This window comes from Ictalurus furcatus, chromosome 27 (assembly GCF_023375685.1).
Source record: "Ictalurus furcatus strain D&B chromosome 27, Billie_1.0, whole genome shotgun sequence".
NCBI classification, from domain to species: domain Eukaryota; kingdom Metazoa; phylum Chordata; class Actinopteri; order Siluriformes; family Ictaluridae; genus Ictalurus; species Ictalurus furcatus.
Window position 1 is genome coordinate 8035351 of NC_071281.1, and position 23821 is coordinate 8059171.

At 39.2% G+C, this 23821-nt stretch overlaps 2 protein-coding genes across 6 annotated transcripts in view; one reads left to right on the forward strand and one right to left on the reverse strand.

The window, feature by feature from the left end:
* Positions 1-2591: 2591 nt before the first annotated feature.
* LOC128602668 (uncharacterized) lies at positions 2592-6439 on the reverse strand. 4 transcript variants are annotated; one of them, XM_053616598.1, is made up of 7 exons: positions 6183-6439; positions 5595-5918; positions 5367-5513; positions 4671-4760; positions 4550-4574; positions 4402-4445; positions 2592-4057 (listed from the first exon to the last, which is right to left on the reverse strand). In XM_053616598.1, exons 1-7 carry the CDS (start codon positions 6232-6234, stop codon positions 3918-3920), a joined length of 822 nt encoding a protein of 273 aa, XP_053472573.1. In that variant the 5' UTR covers positions 6235-6439; the 3' UTR covers positions 2592-3917. The 4 variants fall into 4 exon arrangements, 1 of the variants encoding a protein (XP_053472573.1); XR_008384869.1 differs by lacking the exons at positions 5367-5513; positions 5595-5918; positions 6183-6439 and adding exons at positions 4914-4976; positions 5088-5172; XR_008384868.1 differs by lacking the exons at positions 5367-5513; positions 5595-5918; positions 6183-6439 and adding exons at positions 4914-4976; positions 5088-5172 and having other exon boundaries at positions 4671-4766.
* Positions 6440-11282: 4843 nt separating this feature from the next.
* The window catches only part of myo1ea (myosin IEa), a 60626-nt gene continuing 48087 nt past the window's right edge, over positions 11283-23821 (forward strand). For both annotated transcript variants that reach the window (XM_053616517.1, XM_053616518.1), the window contains exon 1: positions 11283-11541. In XM_053616517.1, coding sequence (XP_053472492.1) covers positions 11539-11541 — 3 coding nt within the window. In that variant the 5' untranslated portion in view covers positions 11283-11538. The remainder of the gene's footprint in view (positions 11542-23821) is intronic.

Here is a 23821-nt window from a genome sequence, read left to right on the forward strand (position 1 = left end):
CAAAGTTCCCCTTAACTGCCATTCCTTAATGATATTTTGGACAATGGAAATGGTTAGCTGGAAGGATATCTTTTTATATTCTCCCCCTGCCTTATAGGCATCAATATGCTTCAGGTTCAATTCAATTCAATTCAATTCAATTTTATCTGTATAGCACTTTTTACAGTGGACATTGTCTCAAAGCAGCTTTACAGAAACATATAAACACAGCATACAGATTTTAAGTGTGTGGATTAATCCCTATTGAGCAAGCCGGTGGTGATGGTGGTGAGGTTTAGAAGGTTTGAGTTATTTAACAAATTAATTTCTTATTAAGTTCTGAGATTTTACAATCTCAAACTTACCACAATTACTATTTTATTCATATTCTATTCTTTTTTTTTTTTTTTTAAATTTCATCAAATATAAAGTAACTTTGCATTAACATTATTTTTTAAATTGTTTGTCGCAGAGGTTGTGTTTACTTCTTTTCACTTTTCACTTTAACATTAATAAACAAAGGAAAGTGTAAAGTTCACTCACCATGGTAACTACTGAGGAAGAAGGTCAGCACTGAGCTAAAATAAAAAACAAAATAGAAATCCCCAAAGTGAGTAATATCGGAAATGTTTCTGATATTTTCTGTGAAAAGATTCTTGCGTCACACTGAATGAAGAAGTGCTCAGTGTGGGGAACAGAATCTTGGCTCCTGTCATGAACACCTGCCTTGGCCAGGGATGTGCTACTTTAAATTAAGCTACTAGTTTGTTTATAATCTGGAAATTTAGAGCCAATTAAATTCATTAGAAAATATTTTGTACTATTTTATATTATATTGTATTATAGATTGTGTAATATTACTGCACATGTGAGATTTTTTAGTTGAGTGCCGTTATGAACTTATGTAGCTGTGAGTGATGTGTCTGAGGTTGAGGAAATGTCCGAGCCAGTATACACACAGTATGCTGACAGAGTTTGCATTTCTGCCTCTGTTTTTTTTTTTTCTCCAGTGTTTTCCAGTGTTTCCGGGGGTAAAGTGGTTTATTAAAATTCAGGTTTAGGGCACACCAACATCTGTAACACTAAACACATACAAATGCAGATAATGTCACTGTGTTAAAAATGAAGCTATATGCTATGATTTGAGTAATACTGTATATACATACTATACATAACTGTACTGTATAGACTCTGTGGCAAAAAAGCAGAAGTGAGTAAGGTTAAAAATTGTGCTGCTTTTTTCTGAAACTATGGTTTAAGAAGAAACTACATTAAGGTGGTGAAGGAAGTCTTGGCCTCTACATTGCTTGGAAGGAGGAAGTCATAGCATGTGGGTTTACATTTTAACTGACTCAACCATCTCATCCTGCGAGTGCGTGCGTGCATGTGTGTGTGCGTGCATGTGAGTGTGTGTGTGTGTGTGTGTGTGTGTGTGTGTGCTTGCGTGTGTATCATAAGTGTGATAGCCTTATGGTGGTGATGGAGGCATGGCCTCTTGGTGTGACACTTCAACAATGATTCAATGATTTAAAAATGTCTGTGGACAGATCACTAACACATGATAAGAGAGTATTAAGGAGTCCGCTTCGGGGTTGGTGAGGCAGAGTGTGTCACATCTACCCAAACAGGAAAGGTCAATAAAAAATAGTTTATAGTGCACTCAGTGAAGCTTAATATTACATCACATCCATCCATCTTCCGTTCCGGTTATCCTACACAGGGTCGCAGGGAGCCTGGAGCCTAGGGCAATCAACGTACCACGCATGTCTTTGGACTGGGGGAGGAAACCGGAGTACATGGAGGAGACCCCCGAAGCCGGGGAGAGCATGAAACTACGTGCACACAAGGCGAAGGTGGCATTTAAACGCCCCAACCGTGGAGTAGATCCCTTTTCTTTTAATAAAACAGTACGCTCACTCACACCGGATTGTCATCCCATTGATTGATAACACCTGACTCTAATTTTACCTTCAAATGAATTGCTAATTAATTTGGTTATTAGGTTCGCATACTTTTACCACTCACAGATATGTAATATTGGATCATTTTCCTCAATAAATAAATGACCAAGTACAATATTTGTGTCTCATTTGTTTAATTTAGTTCTCTTTGTCTGCTTTTAGGACTTGTGTGAAAATCTGATGATGTTTTGGGTCATATTTATGCAGCTATATAGAAAATTCTAAAGGGTTCACAAACTTTCAAGCACCACTGTAGGTGCATTTAGATGGAGTGTCATTTAATTTTTTTATTGCATGTAGCAGGCTGTAGGGCACTGCATCTTTTTTTGTACACTGGAAGGGCACCTCATCATGTTTCCCCATTCATAGGGGAACCCAATTGGGCACAGCATCATGTATTCTCCACTGAAACCATGCTCTCACACATAGAGGTAACCCTAACCCTAAGACCTGCTCTAATATCATATTGCCATGTCTCTCGCAACGTCGGTTAGTTATGCAAATTATATATATATATATATATATATATATATATATATATATATATATATATATATATATATATATATATTTCTGTGTGTGTGTGTGTGTGTATTATATATACTGTGCCCTCCAGTAATATTGGCACCCTTTGTAAATAAAAGGCATAGAAGACTGCGAAAAATTGTCTTTATTGTTTAACCAATTGTTTGATATCCATGAGAGTATTTTTGTGAATTTTTTTAACAAAATATCAAAAGATTAAACAACAGTCCTCACTCACACCTGATTGTCATCCCATTGATTGAAGTCACCTGACTTTAATTTCACCTTCAAATAAACTGCTAATCCTAGAGGTTCTCATACTTTTGCCACTCACAGATCTGTAATATTGGATCATTTTCTTTAATAAATAAATGACCACGTATAATATTTTTGTCTCATTTATTTAATTGGGTTCTCATTGTCTACTTTTAGGACTTGTGTGAAAATCTGATGATGTTTTAGGTCATATTTATGCGGAAAATTCCCAACTTTACAAACTTTCAAGCACCACTGTGTATACTGTAGGCAGACCACCAGGCTATGCTTCACAGACTACTGGGGTCTTTAGTGTTTTTCTTTTATTTCTCCAGGAACAAGAAAACATGCCAGAGAGAGTTTTATGATGATTTTTAAACCAGCAAGCATGACCCCTTTCTTGACTCTGTTCGCTCTCAAAAGATAAGTCTATACACATGAACAATTATAGACATTAACAATATACGTTATAAATCTATAGCTTATTAACAGAAGAGGAATGTAGAAACTCTCTTTCAGACCACAGCAAAACATACAGTATACATCCATCCATCCATCCATCCATTTTGTGTACTGCTTATACTGTTTTCAGGGGAGCCTGGAGCCTATCTCGGGGAACTCGGGGCACGTAGAGGAGGACACCCTGGACGGGGTGCCAACCCATCACAGCGCATATACAGTATACATAAACATCTAAATTCTACATATATTATTCATAAGCATAAATATCACACAGCAATGATATTTACATCATAAAGAGATAAGAATCAAACAGCTGAAACATTCTCACAGTGTAGAATGATAAAAAAAAATAATTATTGTAATAATAATAAAAACAAACCAGCACAATTCTGGAACGGTGGACAATCCAGAAATCAATGGCAATGCATACATTACATCACTAGAAAAATCGTAAAATGTGAAAGATGTAATATGTATGGAAGCTTAGCTTGCTAGTCCACATGGAGGACCACAAGATGAAAGAATACTTTTAAGATCATTCTCGTGGATCTCAGTGATCTTATGCCTGAAACTTCTGTATTGACTTTTGCTTGCTAGACTGTAACCCACACATGCTACCAACATTAACACCATTTTTTTCACTTCAGTAAATGTGTTCCAAAAAAAAAAAAGTCACATGCAAGTACTGTATATACCCTCAAAATTCTTTCTTGACATCAGTGTTACAGTGTCCTCTCATACCCCGGGTTCATACAAATCATTCAGCTTCACAACTGAATAGAGGTCTCTGGATTCTTCTTGGCCTTCCTGCTTTAATGTATCCCCTTGGGATCTAAACTTAATCTCCTCCTCTCCACATCCCACTGCATACGGACCTGTAGATGACAAGAAGTCTTCACATTTAAAAAAATGTAAATATGCTCATTCATACATCTTCAGTGCTTTATCCTGGTTAGGGCTGTCACAGGAATTGGAGTTTATCCCAGAAACACTAAGCTCAAGTCAGGAATGCACACCAGTCCATCACACACACACACACACACGCACACGCACACACACACACACAAACACACACACTTGCATACTTAATCACACTCAGGGTCAATTTAGCATAGTCAATCCACCTAGTGGCATGTTTTTGGGAGGTGGGAGGAAACCCAGTCGATCCGCTGTGTCAAAATATAAAATATAAAAAAAGATCAATCTCTAAAGCTCTTACATTCCATATCAGCTTTTTCTTCCGTATCATCCGCATCTTGGTTTCTGCAGGTTCGAGAAAACATGATGAAGCAGAAATAAGTTACAACAGAGGTAACAAAAGAGGTCATGTTCATTTAAAACACATGGTTATGAATGCCATTGCTTACCTCTGTAGTTCTATCGCCTGAGATCCTGTAAAAAAAAACAAAAACACAATAATATTTAATGTTGTTACATATAGGTATTAGCGTGTGATTAAGTGGCTACGTAGTTTCACAAGATTCTTACCTGGTGAGGTTTTAATCTTTTTCCAGATAAACCACACAGTAGCTATAGCAAGAGCCAGTAATATGGGAATTGTAACATAGAGGATGAGAGCTGTGTCTAAACAACAATTAAAACATAGGTAAGCAGAAATTACAGAAGGCAGGCACACACACACACACACACACACACACACACACAGTGTACTATCCAATGTACTATAAAGATGTACTATCATATTAAGATGTACTATCAGTTAAAATTCACCAGTGTTGTTTCCAGTGTTTTCAGATGCCTTGTCTTTAGGAATGGGATCTTTAGGGTTGAGGTCTGTGTATAAACGACAATTAAAAAGTAGGTAGGAAATTAATGAAGGTGCACACACTCACACACACACACACACACACACACACACACACACACACACACACTATCACTCACCAGCGCTGTTTCCAGCTATTTCAGGTCCTTTGTCTTTTTGTACACTGACTGTAATATTATTTATGATCTTCCACTTTCCTTTTGTTTTATCATGTGTGTGCACTTGTAAGGCACAAAGATATTGTCCAGCATCTGAGTCTGTTACGTTACTGATCCTGATGTTATGGGTGTTTTTGCCTTCAGTTTGGTTTGAGAGTCTGTAAAGCAGTTCTTCTTGCACATTGCAGTGCTTATTGTATGTTATAGCATTATATAAATCAAAATCATAAGAATACACACAGGTACTGTTCTTTCCAATGGTCTTGATCCAGTACACTACAAAGTTCTTGTTGTCATTTTCTTTTGTAAAGATGACACTGCAGTTTAAAAGTACATCTTCACCTTCAGTTAGCTCGACTGAAGATCTTTCCTCAGACTTGTTTGTCACTAAAGGAAAAACACTTTTGCTGATTATTCTGAAAAACTAAATTTGTCTTGAGAAAATACAGAAAATAAAAGCGTACTCACTTTCTTCATTTGCAGTGGCGACTATGTATGATGTGACAGTGTTGGGAGACAGTTTGAATGGAAATAAGAAACCAGAATCCAGAGCAGTAACACATCGATAAAATCCACCGCTTGCTATTAGCGAACATTTTTCACCAACTTTGACTGAATCTTTATTTTTGCAGGAATTCTGGATATTATTAAGTTTGAGTGCTTCACCATGAACACACTCCACTGTGCAATACACATCAATGTTGTTGTTAGACTCTGTGCTTATTTGCCATTTGTTGGTGTCGCAAAACAATTTTACTTCATCCTTTGCTGTATAAATGAATTCAGTATGTCCTTAAAGAAGAGGAAAGAAGATGTCATTAAAGTTTATTAGCCTAATATGGTGAATATGGTAACATCAGTCTATATGACTGAGACAAGTTTAATTTCCCAAAATGTTTCAGAAAGAAAGATTTTCCTTGAAAATGACTCTAGTGCCAGAGTATGACTTGTCTATTTAATTTGAAGTGACTATAAAAACTTGCACAAAAGAATATACCCTGTATCTAAACCATGATAAAATGATAATACACAAAAGAAAGTAAGAAATCCACTCACCAAGGCATTTACTAAGGAAAATGACCAGGAGGACAAAACACTGCAACGCCATTACTGCTCCTTACACTGTGCCAAAAAAACAGAAGTGAGAAAGTTTGGAAATTTTGCTGTTGTTTTCTGAAACTATGGTCTAAGATGAAACTACATTAAAGTGGTGAAGGAAGTCTCTGGCTCTACACTGCTCGGAAGGAGGAAGTCACAGCTCATAGGTTTACATGTCAACTGACTCAACAATCTCATCCTGTGAGTGTGTGTGTGTGTGTGTCAGGCAAACATGCTAACCACTAAGACACCATGCCCCCTTACATAACATCTTACCTATACACAAATAATCATGCAACTAATTCAACAGCAACTGGAGATGGGGGGTGCTATTGTACAGTGGCATAGCAGCTAGCACCCTTGCCTCACACCTCCAGGGCTGGAGGTTCAATTCCCACCTCTGACCTGTGTGTGCAGAGTTTGCATGTTCTCCCCGTGCTGCGGGGGTTTCCTCCGGGTACACCTGTTTCCTTCCCTAGTCCAAAGACATGCATTGTAGGTTGATTGGCATGTCAAATTGTCTGTAGAGTCAATGGGTGGGTGAGTGTGAGTATGATTTGCCTTTCAGTGGGTTGGCACCCTGTCCCTTGTGCCCTGGTCTCCATGTGATAGACTCCAGGTGAAATGAAAATTTTGCTTCCTCAAACAAATCATGAGGAGACAATATCATAACCTTTCTATTATTATTATTTTTTTTTTAAATAATAATAATAAATTAATTAATAATAAATGAAAAATGTTTAAGTACTAGAGCCATCTGGTGGATCACATTGGTTTTGTACCCATAACTTGAACAAATTGCTACACCAACCCTGTGGCAACTTCAGCATGCCAAACTGTAACCTGTAGGAGATATCAACACCACTGCACTTTGTAAATTCTCTAAATTCTTTGGCATTTTTTGTAGGACAATACAAATTTCTGAGGAATTTATAACAACGATCGCTTGACAGTTTTTAAAGCATGTGGTTTATTTTTAAAAAATAAAATAAATAAATATTTGTCAAAAAAAACATATTCAAAAGTAACAAAAAATGCTCAATAAAATGGCAAAAATGGAAGTTTGTATGCAACTTTAATAAACAATCTAAGATAAGAAAGAGAGAGAGAGTGAGAGAGAGAGAGAGAGAGAGAGAGAGATTAATCCAACAATAAATAACAATGTCATAACTCACTGATGATCAGCAAGTGTGAGAGCATGGTGTATAAATAATAAACCAGGTATGCCAGTTCTATATGGTATACCAGTTACAGGAGGAGACCCAAGAGCATTCCTCTACACTGTACAGCTCCCAGTTGATGCTTGGAGTTCAGCAGTGTCCTGATCAGGTAAATGGAGCTGTTTTCCACATCCAGCAGTGGTGATGGCTCTACCTCAGGCTCCCAGACACAAAATGTAGGTAATAATCTGAAAGAAGAAGGTAAAGGTAAGCAATAGACAGCAGTATTAATTAGTCTTAAATTTCTGAATATATCATTGCCTTCACCTTCAAGGACAAGAACAACTCTTCATGCAGTAACTCTACTGTATACTGATTTTTGCTTAGTAGACCTAAGTGACATTACGCAACACAAATTGTTCATTTAAGTAAGTTTTTTTCAACCTATGTAACTTTAAAAGGCAAAAGATGAGAGACGTTCCAACTTTTGTAGGCGCATAACCCAATATTCTGGGCAAAAATCCCCAAAATCCCAGTATATATATATATATATATATATACTGGGATTTTGGGGATTTTTGTATTTATTTATTTGATTTTATGTATATATATATATATATATATGTGTGTGTGTGTGTGTGTGTGTGTGTGTGTGTGTATATATATATATATATATATATATATATATATATATACACACACTACCATTTTGCGGTGGTAATGTGGTGGTGATTGTACATTATACCCTCGTAGATGTTCAAATCATAAGAATATACACAGGTACTACTCATTGATGACCTTAATCCAATCTTGTTATACCCTTCTGAATGGATATATGACTATATGATTAACACAAGAATCTTTTTTTTAATTTCAGCTGCATATCAAAGCTTACATGTAAGACAATATTATAAAGTACACTATGTCTAACAAAACATTTATTTATTTACTTTCTACTTTGTATGGAGAGAATGAACAGGCTGTGAAATTCAGCCCAGACATCTTTATCCCTGGTCACAGATTCCAGAGGGATCACCAGATTTTCCCAAGCCAGCTGTGTGATATAGTCTCTCCAGCCTGTCCTGGATCTGTCTCAAGGTCTCTGTCCAGTGAGCTCTAGCAGAAGCAAACCACCTCAGTAAGATACCCAAACCACCTCAGCTCATCGTGATTGGACTCTACTCCAACGTTCTCCCAGATTGCTGAGCACATCACCCTGTCACAGAAAGTAAGCCCAGTAAACCTATGGAGGAACCTCATTTAATTTACAGTCTAAAGAACTATAACATGCTAATACACAAAATTGAAATGTGTGTAAAGGAAAGCACTCATCATGGCATTTACTAAGGACAAAGATAAAAAGTGTAAAATAAACAGAAGTGAGTAATATTGGAAATAAATCATGTGAAACGGACATCCATTCAGATGCTTTCATCATGTTCATGTACAACACAGACCACCAGAGGTCATCCTCAGTCACATTTTAACATTTCTTTGTTGTTTGTCTTGCTTCCTGTGTTTGTGCACACCTGTTTTGTATTCCCCGTAATTAGTTCCCTTATATAAAGTCTTCATGTCTTCCCCTTGTTGCTGAGCATTATGTTGTTATATTGTTGTATTTGTGGTGCTGGTTTCTGGCCTTGCCCTGCCTTAGTCTAGTCCTTTGTTGTTATTTCTCTAGTTTTGTTCTTTTCAATGTTGTGGTTTAGTTAGTGTTTCATTAAAATCTATATTTGCATCCAGATCCTGCCTTGGATTTGTTACAATATCAATAAAAGAAGAAGAAATGGTGTACAAGTGTATTAATATACAGTTCTCAGTGCAAAATGGTTAGTATGAAGATGAGGTAGTGCAAAACAATCAGTGTGAGGAAGAGCAGACGTAGTAGATGTAGTACTGATGTCTGTAGAACCATGTTTACACATTGGACAATATGTGGTAGTAGTTTCACTGCAAATTAACAGCAAGCATAGAGTACAGATTTGGCAAGGTGGATTAGTGGTGGATTGGCGGTTAAGGCTCTGGGTTACTGATCGGAAGGTCGGGGGTTCAAGCCCCAGCACTGCCAAGCTGCCACTGCTGGGCCCTTGAGCAAGGCCCTTAACCCTCTCTGCTCCAGGGGCACTGTATCATGGATGACCCTGCACTCTGACCCCAACTTCCTAACATGCTGGGGAAGAAAAGAATTTCACTGTGCTGTAATGTGTATGTGATCAATAAAAGACTCATTATCATTAGCACCCTTGTGTAGGTACATCAGTGTGTAAAAGTCATGTAAACAGTGAGAATGAGACCAGGGTATTTATCACCTGAGTCCTACTGCACTAGGTGCTTAGCAGTTTTTGTTTTTAGGCTCAGAGATGGTGGTGTGGGGGGGGCCCAGATGGGCTTATACACTGGCAACAGCTCTGGGGAAGAAGCGTTCCTTTAGTCTTGTTGTGAGTGTGTGGATGGACCTGTTTCACCAATGGTAAGGGGATAAATGGGCAGTGTCCAGAGTGGGGTGGGCCCCTTGTGATGCTCAAGGCTTTCTTAAGGCAGCTGCTGAGGTAGATTTCTTCCAGGTCCAGGAGTTTTACTCCATTGATACTGTGGGCTGTATTCCTTTAAGCATGCACCCATGCACAACTTAGCCATCATTAAAATGGCAGTTTACTAATGTCATTAGGAGTACAAAACAAAAAAACAAAACACATTTCTGGCCTATATCTGGAAACACAATACCTATGAATCTTTTTAAGTCATATAGCATCCATTCAGTGGTAAACTGTGTAAATGTCTTCAGTTGATGTGTTCACACTTTCCTTGACCATACAAGGTTAAAGGGTCTGATAATTTAAATTTAAAAATTTAAATTTAAAAATTTCTGTTTTATTTAAACATGGCTTGTGTAGCTTTTTATCTTTAGGGAAGATGTATTATTCAAAGAGCAAAAAGGAAAGTGAAAAGTTTTTGTAAGGAAACATTTTCAGCCAGTGTTTCTCTTCCTTGTGTTGGGTAGTTTTCCAGTATTAGATGTTATATAACAATAAAGGTGTGTAAGACACACAGACTGACTGAGTGTCAGACAGGTAAAACAGATAGAGATACTGTGTGTAAGACAGTTAGACAGACAAACTGTGTGTCAGACAGGAAGATGGACATATTGTGTGTAAGACAGTTAGACAGACAAACTGTGTGTAAGACAGGCAGACGGACATATTGTGTGTAAGACAGATAGACAGACAAACTGTGTGTCAGACAGGAAGACGGACATATTGTGTGTAAGACAGTTAGACAGACAAACTGTATGTAAGACAGTTAGACAGACATATTGTGTGTAAGACAGTTAGACAGACAAACTGTGTGTCAGACAGGAAGACGGACATATTGTGTGTAAGACAGTTAGACAGACAAACTGTATGTAAGACAGTTAGACAGACATATTGTGTGTAAGACAGTTAGCCAGACAAACTGTGTGTAAGTCAGGCAGACGGATATGATGTGTGTAAGTCTTTTTACTATACTTTTTTTACACTGTGTCTACAGATGTTTAGTTTAATTAAATATGCAAATTTATGCATATTTAATTTTATGAAGCCTCATTTGCATAAATGTGCGTATATATATATATATATTTTTAGAGCTCCAATACCACAATACTTGTAAGAATATCAGCTAACAGATATCAAAATATCAAATTCCGAAGATTTATTGTGATTTTTTATCTATTGTTTACAAAATACTGTTTAAAAAAATTAACCACAGGCAACTTTGCTCCCCTTCAGCGTTTCATGTTATCAGCCTTATTAGCAACAACAAGACAACAGCGCCTCCTGTTGGTCGGTTGCTTGCAGCACTTGACCATTTATGGCCTGGTCACGTCACGCGGATTCCGTCAGCAGCGCGGTGAAGTGATCTCTCCCCAGCGGCTGTGCTCACTGAGATACAGCGCAGCCTTAGCAACTATAAACCTGCTGCTCGACATGGAGCTCTGAGGACAAACTCAGACGCGTTTTTAGAGGACTTTCCTACCGTGTCTGCTTCACACACAAACACACAGACAGACCCAGGAGCTGTGTTTCTGCGACAGGGACACAGACATAGGATACTCTGCGAAGACAGAGCAACAAAACGGACTTGTACAAGGTGTCTATTTGTCAACAGCTGTAACTATGGTGAGTTTACCTTTAACACTGACCTGCTTGTGTCTTTCACTTGACCAGGAAAACATCTGACATTAATCTCTTCCTGTCTTTATTCTTATATTAATTAATCTCTTCCTGTCTTTATTCTTATATTAATTAATCTCTTCTTGTCTTTATTCTTATATTTATTTATTAACCAGAGATGAAGATTAAACTAACTTGATGACCATGATTGTTTTACACACACACACACACATATATATGTGTGTGTGTATGTATATATATATATATATATATATATATATATGTGTGTGTGTGTGTGTGTGTGTGTATTCATCTAGATGATTATTAAGAGCACATTTAATGAAAAGTGGGATACAGTTTGGGAATGAGGATGGGGGTCTGAGGGTTCAGGATGGACTGAATGGACCATTGAGGTGTCTTACTGAATTCACTACCCAGTTCTGTGGAAGAAAAAGAAACCTTAGACTTGGTGTCAGGTTTGCTATTGTGCCTTCACTTGCTTCTTCCTCTCTCTAACAGATCAGACTCTGATTGGACTCTGATATGAACAATCTGTTAAGGACGATTAGACTGATTGGCTAGATAGATGTGTGTGTGTGTGTGTGTGTGTGGGTAAATAAAATAATAAACTAATTCAAATAAAAAGTATGTATTACATAATAAAATATTAATTAACCAATCCAATATTAAATACAAATCTACAAGTTTATTTCTATCTAACGAAAGTCATATTGAGACAAATAAAGAGAGCCGTGGTTAAAAGAGCAGCACGATGCATAGTGTCCCAAAAGTCTCCGTACACAGAGGACTGTGTGACGTTTGCCAGCACCAAGTCGGCTGTGCTTTCATCAGTGGATGTTCGTGGACGTCCACGTCTCGGTCGAGCTGCAACACTTCCAGTCTTTTTGAGTTTTGTGAATAAGTTTGGTAACAGTGTCACGTGTGATGTGCTTCTCATGTTTCCTGTGAAAGTCCAACGCAACCTTGAGACAGCTTCCCGATCCAGCCATGAGAACCATACGTCCAGTACATTTCTTCTTTTGTCAAAGGCGTTCGTAAAGCCTATCTGAAGAAGAAAAAAAATCTATAATATAAACCAAGTATTAAAAAGTTTGAAGACATTTTGTTAAGACATTTTGCTCACAGATGGAACATCCAAATGAATGTGGCTATAAGAACATAACTTGTACACCATGCTTGTAGTTTTGTTTGCTTGTTGTTTACAGATTGATAGATAGATAGATAGATGCAACGGAAGATGACTTCAGTCCTTACTTCTAGTTCTGGTAATGGAGTAGGCTATAAACACTTTGGATTTATGTTCAGTGTGCAAGGCTAAATGGAATCGATTTATTCACATAACATCTGCATTTGCTTCTTGGCTCGATTTAGGAACATATATCTAGGCTAAATAAGAGATGGCTGGTTTATAGCTCATCCTAGACTGCAGGTCAGAGTTACATACACATACATAATATCCAGCTTTTATTCTTTCTCATCATATCACTGTTACAAATGACTCCACCTCCAGAGTATCACATTCTGCTAATTCCTATCTGTCGCTGCTGTATTTCACGTTTAGTCTCTTTGCACCCACCACAGAGCTGGTTAAGCCGGTCTGTCCGTCTCATCCGTGCAGTTCGACAGTTGCTTTAAGAGTTTGACTACCTGCAGAACCGGTTTTTCCTTCATGCCTGCGCTCATAAAACAAGCCTCGTTAGGTAAGGTAATTAATGCGCTTGACTCCTGTCTAGGTGGGAACGATGTACGTAATCTTATTTACCATGTCTACCTTTCTGTATATGTGTCATAAGGTAGTGTTCGTTAGAATGTAACATGGGGAGATCTCTCAAAGAGGATAGTCAGGTTCTTAGAGTCCATTCAGAGAACTTGACGTCTTTGCTACAGTGTAAAACATGGTAGTCTGGGATTTCTCCAGAATTGGCCAACTCCGAAAAGTTCTGAGAGATGATTGTTTTGACTGCAGTTTTGCGTCAGTATCTCAAAAAAAAACAAGAAGTCCTCATTTCGATGATGGAAACCCAAATGAAATGGAGTAGGGTTCCAACTCGGAGGTAACGCTTAACGTCCACGTCTAGTATAAATACAGCTCCCACATCACTGACTGATCTCCTGAGTCTGTGACAAACCGAGGATCGGAGTTTTTCCAAACACGAGACGTCTAGACGTTCAACTCAGCACGTTGTATTCATTCATTTTGCTTTGTTTTACGAAACCAGAATAGTCCTTGGATACAGCGCTGCGTCATTGAGAGATGGGATCCATTGAGAGATGGTAAATGTGGGCCAAACTGAGATAGATTTACTGTTTGGTGTGCGGAAGAAAAAAAACGCAGTCACATGGGCTGTCTGGGATGGCAAGCAGACGGTTTGCATATTCTGTCTTCTACTCTTCTTTTTCTCCTTCTCTGCGTCTTTCTGCAGATACTCAATAGTAGGTCAGTATGGCAGCATATGGTTTGCGTTAAGACCTCCAGTGGGGAGGGCTCTCCCATCTCCCCACAATACACACACACACACATACACACATTCAAAACTTACTTTCTGCACTCTGCCTTGTTCTGCCAAGAGGCTATAGAGGAATTCAGCCTCTGTATCAGAACTGTGGCATTCATGAAGCACTAGAGCTGAGATGCCTTTTTTTTGCAACCATTTTGATCAATTATGTACGTTTTTCTTGGTCTTCATCCCTAAAACAGTTCCAAGCTTCAGCAAGCTTTCTGGATATCTGACGAATCAGACTGAATTCAAGCCTAGAGTTTTCTTTTCTTTTTCTTTTTTTTTGGAGTCAAACCATTATTGTTCATTGACCAAATGGCTAGACTAACATTTCTCTCAGTCCTACTGGATGTTAAAACTTTATTTTAGTTTTAAGATAAAACCTCAAATAGACTAAAACAAATTCTTAAGTATTTAAGTATGCATTTTATAGTTATTTTCAGATGTAAAGCCAGTAAACCTTCCTCTGCATGCTCCATGCTACATGCAGCATATGTTTCCACACTGTGTATGCATAATGTTTATGCGCTCGGTCCTAACCTAGAGATTCGTATTTCATGGCGTTTTCCTGCACGGCTTTTACTCTGCTGCTCTACTCCTGTTTTAAGTCAAGCTAGCCATATTCTGGAAGAGATTATGGTAGCATTCCCTCTAGCCAAACCATAAAACCCCATGTTTCATAATGGAATAGCAGAAACGGTATATGGTCTGTATTCTCGCTGTTTCATTTTGGACAGAGGTACAGCCTTAGTGCTTCTTCTAGAGACAGAGAACTTAAAGCAGCAACCTTATAATTGCTTTATTTACTGCACTGTAGTTCTTCATTTGTAACAACAGTTAGCGTATCCTCGTCTCAAACGGAAAAATTTGAAGAAAAAAAAAACGCAGTGCAGGCTTTGAATGTCCTGCAGAGGAGCTTTGGATCTTCAACCAGCCAGAACTTTGTGGCTAACTCAATTTGTTGCAACATTTCTTATGGTTATTCTCTGTCTTGGCCTGCAAGAGATATATATAATATATATAAGAATCCCCTCCGCATACCCACAGTTCATAGGGTGTGCAATCTTGTATTTGAAATGCCTCAATTAGTAATTATAATTGCATGTCTTTTTTCCATGACCAACCCACACAGGCACTGCAGTGAACCACGGTCATGATTGATTAACTGGTTTTATTGTGACACACCCCTTTAATACATTGGGAAGTCTTGTACCAAAAATGTTCTTAAAGTGATTTGCATGTCCATTATCCATTTGCATCTCCTTGACGCACCTTATACTGGTGCGTCAAAGTTTCAGGTCTAGAATGCACACTTGCAGTAATCCTTCAGCGCAGAAATGAAATGCGTCTTCATCTTCAACCACAAGTATGGTTTCCGGATTTGTAGATGATCACATGGATTCAACTATGATTGCATATTAAGTGTGCGGTCCTTTGATGTTAGATGTCTGATGAAGATACTAGTAGTCGTGAGGCAGTTCGAAATTTCTGCATGTTCAGCCCGTAATGGATTGCAGACATCATTATTTACATCATATTTATGTTCTGTATGTATCATATTTATGTTATGTCATGTTATGTATGATTTTTTTTAGGTATTCATCCAAGGGCGTAACCAAGGTATGGACATTGGGGGGGTCCAACGAACTCGGCGGGAGGATATGCAAGTGAATGTCACGTTAATGGTCACAAACTGGAACTGACGTTAGCCTAGGCTACTTCGTGTTTGTGCAATTATCAAAAGTTAATTGACGTTCTTAAGAACAAACCAGGCCATGGTATGATGCCTTCTATACTAAGCTAAGGTTACATACTATTTAGGTATCTAGTTACTTACTGTCTGAAAAAAAGCTCGTATGTTCTGCTGCACTTTTCTAAGCTTGGCTGCTGTCGCCATTTCTTACATACTGAGCGGCGAAAATATATCAACGAACTTGCGTTGAGTATGGACGCAACCAAGGATATTTTAGTTGGGGGGGGGGGCACACACCTATTTTCCTTAACAAACGGAAATATATTAAAAAGGAATACACATAAATAAATAGAATAGATGAAGAAAAGACAGATCCGTTGGCAGGGTTAATTAAATGGGGACATATAGAAAATATTTTGTACTGTATATTGGGGGGGGCAGTTTGGTATTTCCTCAACATTGAGGGGGACACGACCCCCCCAAAGAATGCGTGGTTACGCCCATGTATTCATCTTCAAGGAAGTCTACATAGTTCCCTCACCTATGTACAGAAATAGTCATTGTTTGCTTTGAGAGTTGTGTTGTTTTGGTTGCCATCTGGTAGAAAATCTTTAATGTTTTCTACAGTGGTTGTGGAAAAACCAGGCTGGCTTGTTTGTGGGGAAACAATGGCTTCGGATTACCATAAAAATGTAAAACTTTGAAAATATCACCCAAATATCTTGATCAGATTTGAAATCGCAAACGTCTTTTCTGAAAGGAGAACTTCATTAAAGAAATCAAGTGGCTAACAGTCCCTTATATTATATTATACCACATTATAACATAGTGCTGTTCTCACTTCCAATTGGTCAGAAATTGTTGATTCATTTTCTCTGACAGCAGCTCTGACATCTGTAATTCAAATCACCAGTTTATATTAATTCTTGTTTCTATAGTAACAGCTAATTCACAGGGACTTCCCCACATGGATATGAGCCACATAATCTCAGACTAGCCATCGTTTTACGCCACAAAGTATAAATGGTGAAGAGAGAACAGGAACTGATAACAGGAACTAGCTTCATGGACATTCCACAATATTAACTATAAGAATAATCTGATCATGATAAGTATCATGTGTTTAATTATTTAAATAGACAACATGGTATAAGAGGAATAAAACACGCCATTATAGGAAAATAATCAACTTCGTGGTGGTAGCAGTAAGTTCGCTTTGCATCACACCACCCTGTTGTTGATTTTTATTTTTATTTTTCCCTATAACAGCATGCTTTGCCAAGTTTTATTCCTTACATAATATACAGATTATTGCCTCGGTCCATATGTGGGAGAATATATGCAGTATATGAATTATAATGACTGTTATTAATATATTTCACATAAATTCTGGTTAGTGATGAAACAATATATGATATTATACTGTGTATTGTTAATATAATCAAATTGAACCTAACCTTACTACTTCTGACCTTCTGACCTTCCTCAAACTAAAAATAAAATCAGCTCTTGCTGATTTAACCTCTGAACCTTTACTGAAACTTTAACCTCTGAACACCAACAGCGTAATGATCATTGTTCCTTGTTAGCACTAAGAAGGAAAATATTGTGGTTATGTCTCGCAGGAGAATCCAGCCTGTGGGTGTGTGTGTGTGTGTGCGTTAGAGAACATATCCTTATTCTGTTCATTTCTACACAAAGAGAAAAGACTGCTGTTTTTGTACATTTCACGTCCTGACCTCAATCGCAACAGCACATCAGGCCTGGATTTGCATCTGCTGAGTCATGCTACTCAAGCAGAAGAAGCAGCTTTCCAAAAATGTTAGAGGTCACATTTTTACCTGAAAATGTTCAACTTAACTATTAAATATTTACAATTTGCTGGGCACATGGTGGCTTAGTGGTTAGTTAGCATGTTCGCTTCACACCTCCAGGGTCTGGGGTTCGAGTCCCGCCAGGACCATGTGTGTGGCGTTTGCATGTTCTCCCCGTGCTGTGGGGGTTTCCTCCCCCAGTCCAAAGACATGCATGGTAGGTTGATTGGCATGTCTAAAGTGTCCGTAGTGTATGAATGGGTGTGTGAGTGTGTATGTGTTTGTGCCCTGCGATGGACTGGCACCCTGTCCAGGGTGTACCCCGCCTTGTGCCCGATGCGCCCTGGGATAGGCTCCAGGTTCCCCCGCAACCCTGAAAAGGACTAAGCGGTATAGAAGATGGATGGATGGATGGACGATCTGTTGCCGTGTAATGTAATCTTAAGCTGAGTGAACTTGTGGCCCCTGAGATTGGTGTTTTTTGTTGGTGAATTTGTTCAACATTTGCGCAGTTCCTTAATGTGTCCTAATCACCAAGCCATAGCTTATTGTGAGTCACAGCAATAGTCATCCTGCATCACTTCCCTTAGGAAGTCTGATCATAGGACTGTGTGAAAAATTGGAGCTGATTTAGAGCTTCCTGCAATAGCCAGATATACACATATGAATGTATTGGCTATGATGTATCTTCTTATAGCCAGGAAACTGATTCTTTGTCATCCATGGCTCTTACAACATCGTGTGTATCAGCAGACAATGACGGAAAAGCTTGAGTAATTTTCAGTGCTACATTTTCCCTACTTGTCAGCAATCCCAGCGGCAATGCAGCAGAAAGGTTCAGTGTGATTACACTGTAGAGGTCACATTTCACCGATGATGGAGGATCTAGATTAAGATCTTGAGTCAGAAAGTGATGAGGGAACTAACTGCACATGGCGAAGACCTCATCTTATCTTCCTGATCTCTTTCTGCCTTTCTAGTTCAGCACAATTGGCTCTTTTTCATTCTACTCCGTTTTCTGTGAGGTCTAATATGTGGCTGTATCTGTGACTGGTAAATATATGCGTTTGCTCAACCTCGGACTGTTTTCCACATGCAGTTTTGTGAGGCCAGGATGTAGTTGTATCTCTGTAAAATCCAATGTTTCCAATGCTGTATTGGGTAGTTTGGTGTTTTCACTGCTCCAGCGCACTTGATTCGTACTTATAAAGACTTTAATAATTAGGAGTTGATTCGGGTGTGGACGAGGAAGAACTATCAAATATGCCGTACATGCCCATGTCTAAGCAGGCGGACTGAGAGGCTTTGTAAAAGGGAGTTCTCAGAGGGTAGTTGCAGCGTTCTTCAGACTTTGCCAGCACCCAGTTCCCGTTGGCTGTGAGTAATGGCCTTAAACCGGCAACATTCCTAAGTGCAACCTGTTTACTTTTCCTTTAATCGTCAGAAATGCGCACACACACACACACACACACACACACACACACACAGGGCAGTCCAGGCCACAACGAGCTCCTCCAGCCAGCCCCTACACAGCATTCCTCCTTTTTCCACGCAGTAGAGTTCAGAACTCAGCATATCCTCGTCAAAGCCTCATCCTCAGCAGTTATCAGAGATACCGTAAATAGCCCCACATCAGCATTCAAGTTCATCTACCTCCTAGCATCACCTAGGCGGACCAGTCCAACTGGCCCTTCCATTCCTGTTCTAACGCACAGGGCGTTTCTGTTTTCAGATATGCACTGCCCATTGTTAGGCAGGTGTGTGTGATGGAAGGCATTGTGACTCGAGCTCCTGGCAGACCCAGGCTGAAAACAGACAGCTGAGGGGAAGGCAAGACGCGTCATTTAGTTTAATCAAGTTCCCACACATGCCTGCCTTTGATTTACAGCCTCGTTAAAAGCCTCTCATGTGGGCTAGTAAAATGGTCCTGACGTTGTTGTGTGTTTATGAATGTGTCGAAAATTTGTTTAGACAGTTTGGTGTTTTTGTTTTTTTATGAGGCGATGGCTATTAATGCATGGTAGATGAAGGCTTGCTGTAAGGCGGGTCTTTTGCAGGACACATGCTTGCTCCTTTATGAGCCATAAACAGATCCTCAAAGCAAATGCTCATTCCTTTAGAAGCTGTTTATTTGGCTATGGCAGGAAAAGAAAATGATTCTTTAGTTTATCACACTACAGTACATATAACAGTTTGTTTATTCTTCTTCTGTACTGGACCGGACATCCACTTACACAAGTGTGTTCTTCAGCTATGTTTGCTCATCATCATCCTGTTCATGGCTAGTCTCTCTCTCTCTCTCTCTCTCTCTTCCCCTCTCCAGGCTTATCCTCTCTCCACTCTGTGTCTGAGTATACCTCTCATACTCATCAAGGCTGTAAAAGCTGTGAAAATGTTACTGGAGTAACAACAGCAGACCTGTTCCTTTGTTTCAGCCATGTTTTGTTTTTGTTGAATCAGTTTTATTTGTTCTGTGCTTAAATACCTCAAACGCTGCTCCAGACATGCTTACACACATAGACTTACTTGCTAGTGTATTTTTTTGTGGTTTTTTTTTTCTTTCTTTCTTTTTTTTTTTTTTTTTTACACTTTAAGTTTAACTTTGATCTGGGAAAGTCATGTGTTCATGTTTTTTTTTTTTTTAAAGGGGGACAATTAGCGGAGACCACAAGCTTTGACTCCTACTGGTCTGGAGTTGCTCAATCAGCCGTTTGAGCTACTTAACACCAAGTGCTTATATTATATGAGCAATTGACTCTGCTCTTGGGAACTACACCTCCATTATGCACACAAGTATAAACTTTTTTTTTCCATTTTTCTCCCCAATTCCCACTCACCAGCCAGTTCTCCTCTGTCATACGACAGCTAACCGTAGGGAAAGGTGAAGGCTAATGCTGCGTTCAACTTGCCTCGTAAGTCATAATTTGCAGGTTGGAATGACGTCCTTTTCCACCTTGGCGGCACATTCAATTTGCGAAGTGTAAAAAAAAAAAAAAAAAAAAACAAGCACGGGTGAATTCATGTTCTTCTTTTGTTAGCAACAAGCTAGCCAGCTAACTGTGATGAATGTTTCATATTTTCCTTCTCAAACAGCGAATTGTATAGATGATGTTTTAGATTTAACAAGGGGATATGTCTGTATGTTGACTGATCTAAAGCAAATACTTGTATCAGTCCCTCCAGGATTTCACAATTTTTCGATCACAGAAATGAACGCAAAATCAAGCAACCTTCGCAATATTCAGAATTGCCGCAGATTTTCCTCAGATTTGGGCCAAGACATGTCATGTGACATCATCACAACGTTTATTCAATCAAAGCCCTCATCGATTCATATGCGTCGAACGTGAGTACAGCTACAAGGTTGCATTTAGCAACAACATCACTACGAAACACCGACAATTTTGTGTGATTGCAATTTCGCCAATTCATATATTTTTCTACAAAAAAGCCACAAAAACTCTGCGAATTGCATCGCAAACTTTGAAAAAAGCCGCAGCAGACTCAAGCATTTTTGGCTGCAACAATCACAAAAAAACTCAGTGAAATCCTGTGTGGACTGATTGTATACACAGCATAACTCATTTAAAGGAAAGACGGGTTCCTTTTGTTGATTTATAATGCTGTGCGCAGCCATGTTGACTTTACGTCACTCCGTAAACAGGTAAGAAACTCGTACTGTAGTTGAGAAGACAACCCCAAGTTGATGAGCTGGAATTTGAAGTTGAGGAGATGTTTTCTCCGGTTGGAACGTGGAGAAGTTGCAACCTTGAGTTGAACGCAGCATAAGGTGCTTTCTCTGATACACTTGAAGAAAACCAACCATGTCTTTTTGAACTGCTGCATAACAAGGCAACATAAAACACCAGAAGTAAAGCACTATCTATACACCATCTTTTGCATTCATGAGTTCACAGACTCTGAGGAATGTCCAGTTTCACTGTGATTGACATTCGCAAGAGAGTATACCATCAGTGGTAGCTCAGTGGTTGAGAAGTTGGACTACTGATCAGAAGGTCAAACCCCAGCACCGCCAAGCTGCCAATGTTGGGTCTTTAAGCAAGGCCCTTAACCCTCACTGCTCAGATGTATAAATGAGATAAATGTAAGTTGTTCTGGATAAGGGTGTCTGCCAAATGCCATAAATGTAAATGTACCATCTGTCCCACCCAGAGAGCATCGCAAAATATGTCCCCTTTGGTCCCGGTTGCGGACTGATCATGTAAATGGGTGGCTATTTATAGGTGAGTTTATTGTTCTATAGTCCACATAGATAAAAAAAAAATAAATTTCATGTCCTAATCAGCAATATGAATTTAATAGGCACTGAATTACGTTTGCATAAAGAAACCGGTAGTTGTTCTCAAATCTTTAGAACTATTAGATTATAGATGCTGGTCATGACGGGACACTAGTTACACTTAATTTTGTACGAAGCATTCTCCGACCAGACATTCTATTCCACTGAAATCGATTTGATCTGGGGCGCACAAACATGTGATTCTTGTGCACTTTTGCCAGAAACAGAGACGCTTGAAAACTTCAGCCTAGCAAACAGGAACCATTGTGTGACAGGAAGTCGTAGAAATAGATGTAAAAATGATTCAGCTGCATTCAGCTGTCTGGAAAAGTGCTAAAACGGTGCTCACATTTGCTCATCAAATTCACTTCCCTTTTAGATTCCATTTGTTTCATTTCCACAGCTGAAAGGGTAAAGCAGAACCAAAAAAAACTGGGCTAAATTTAAAAATGTTGGAAATGAGTTTTGAAGCAGTAGCCAGACATTTATGGGTCGCACCCATCTTGGCTTATGTTGCACTGGCATTGTCTCTGGAGACATAGGTACCACTCCACCCTTAGGCTGCAGGCTCTCTCAACACTTATGAGCTCCAGTAACCTTATCACCATAACTGGTGAAGTATTACGTCATACACAACCACTGGCTTTTTTTTTTTTCTTTTTTTTAGAGTTTGATTCCATCCATCCATCTTCTATACAGCTTATCCTTTTCAGATAACCTGGAGCCTATCCCAGGAAGCATCAGGCACAAGGCGGGTTACACCCTGGACAGGGTGCCAATCCATCGCAGGGCACAATCACATACACATACCCACACCCATTATTACACTACGGACACTTTGGAAACGCCAATCAGCCTACCATGCATGTCCTTGGACTGGAGGAGGAAACCGGAGTACCCGGAGGAAACCCCCGCAGCACGGGGAGAACATGCAAACTCCGCACACACAGGGCCACGGTGGGAATCGAACCCCCGACCCTGGAGGTGTGAGGCGAACGTGCTAACCACTAAGTCTCCGTGCGCCCTAGAGTTTGATTATGTCATGAAATTCTTAAAGCCCTCAGTATAACTCTACTTTGAGTGACTGACTTTATGCTGTCAGATGTTTAGGAAGTGGATGTTTTGTTATTAGGGTATGTATTATTCAAATGTGAATGTTTTCATTTCACATCTTCCTGGTTTCAATGTGAGAAATGTTCTGTTTCCCTTTGTAACATTCTCAGGGAGAGACACCACACCAAGTCCAAGTGAGTGAGCTTGGCACCTTCTCCCTGGCATTGGAATAAAGTTATCCCCTTTATTCTGTACACAGGAGCTGATAGTACTCAGGACTAAGAGTTTGCGCTTGTGCCAACTTGGAGCTGTTTGTAAGTCATGTTCCAGGACCACTTAAGTCCATGTGGTCCGCCAAGTTTATACACTGGGGTTAATGAATATCCCATAGTTTGCAAACACTCAAAATCATTTCTGTCCCTCCAGAAAGCCATTTTATAAGTACCACTTGCATAAATCTCACAGTACTACAGGTGGATAAAAATTTCAAAATGAATTGGAACATGTGTGATCATCAACTAGCAGAGAGTGGTCGGTATGTATACCCTGTAAAGGATTTCAGCAGACCGAACTGAGGACTCGAAATATACTGCAGCAGAACCAATTGATGTATGAAAAAAAAAACCTGGCTGTAATTCAGCAACTCCAGCTTTCAAAACCATCACAGCTTCTGTAGCAGATCCTCTGTTGCAGCCAATCACATGCGTTCATGTAAATTATTTTCCTGAAAGCATTTCAAGTGACAACAGAGACGATTGGACAGAGTAGTATGCACTTATTCTCCTCTTCATGATCAAAACAGACACCTCATCTGTTCAGATTCCTGGCGTTAGCCAAAAGTCATAACGTGAAGTGCCACATAATCACTGCAGTCTTATCTATAGCCATGAACTAATCACTAATGGTT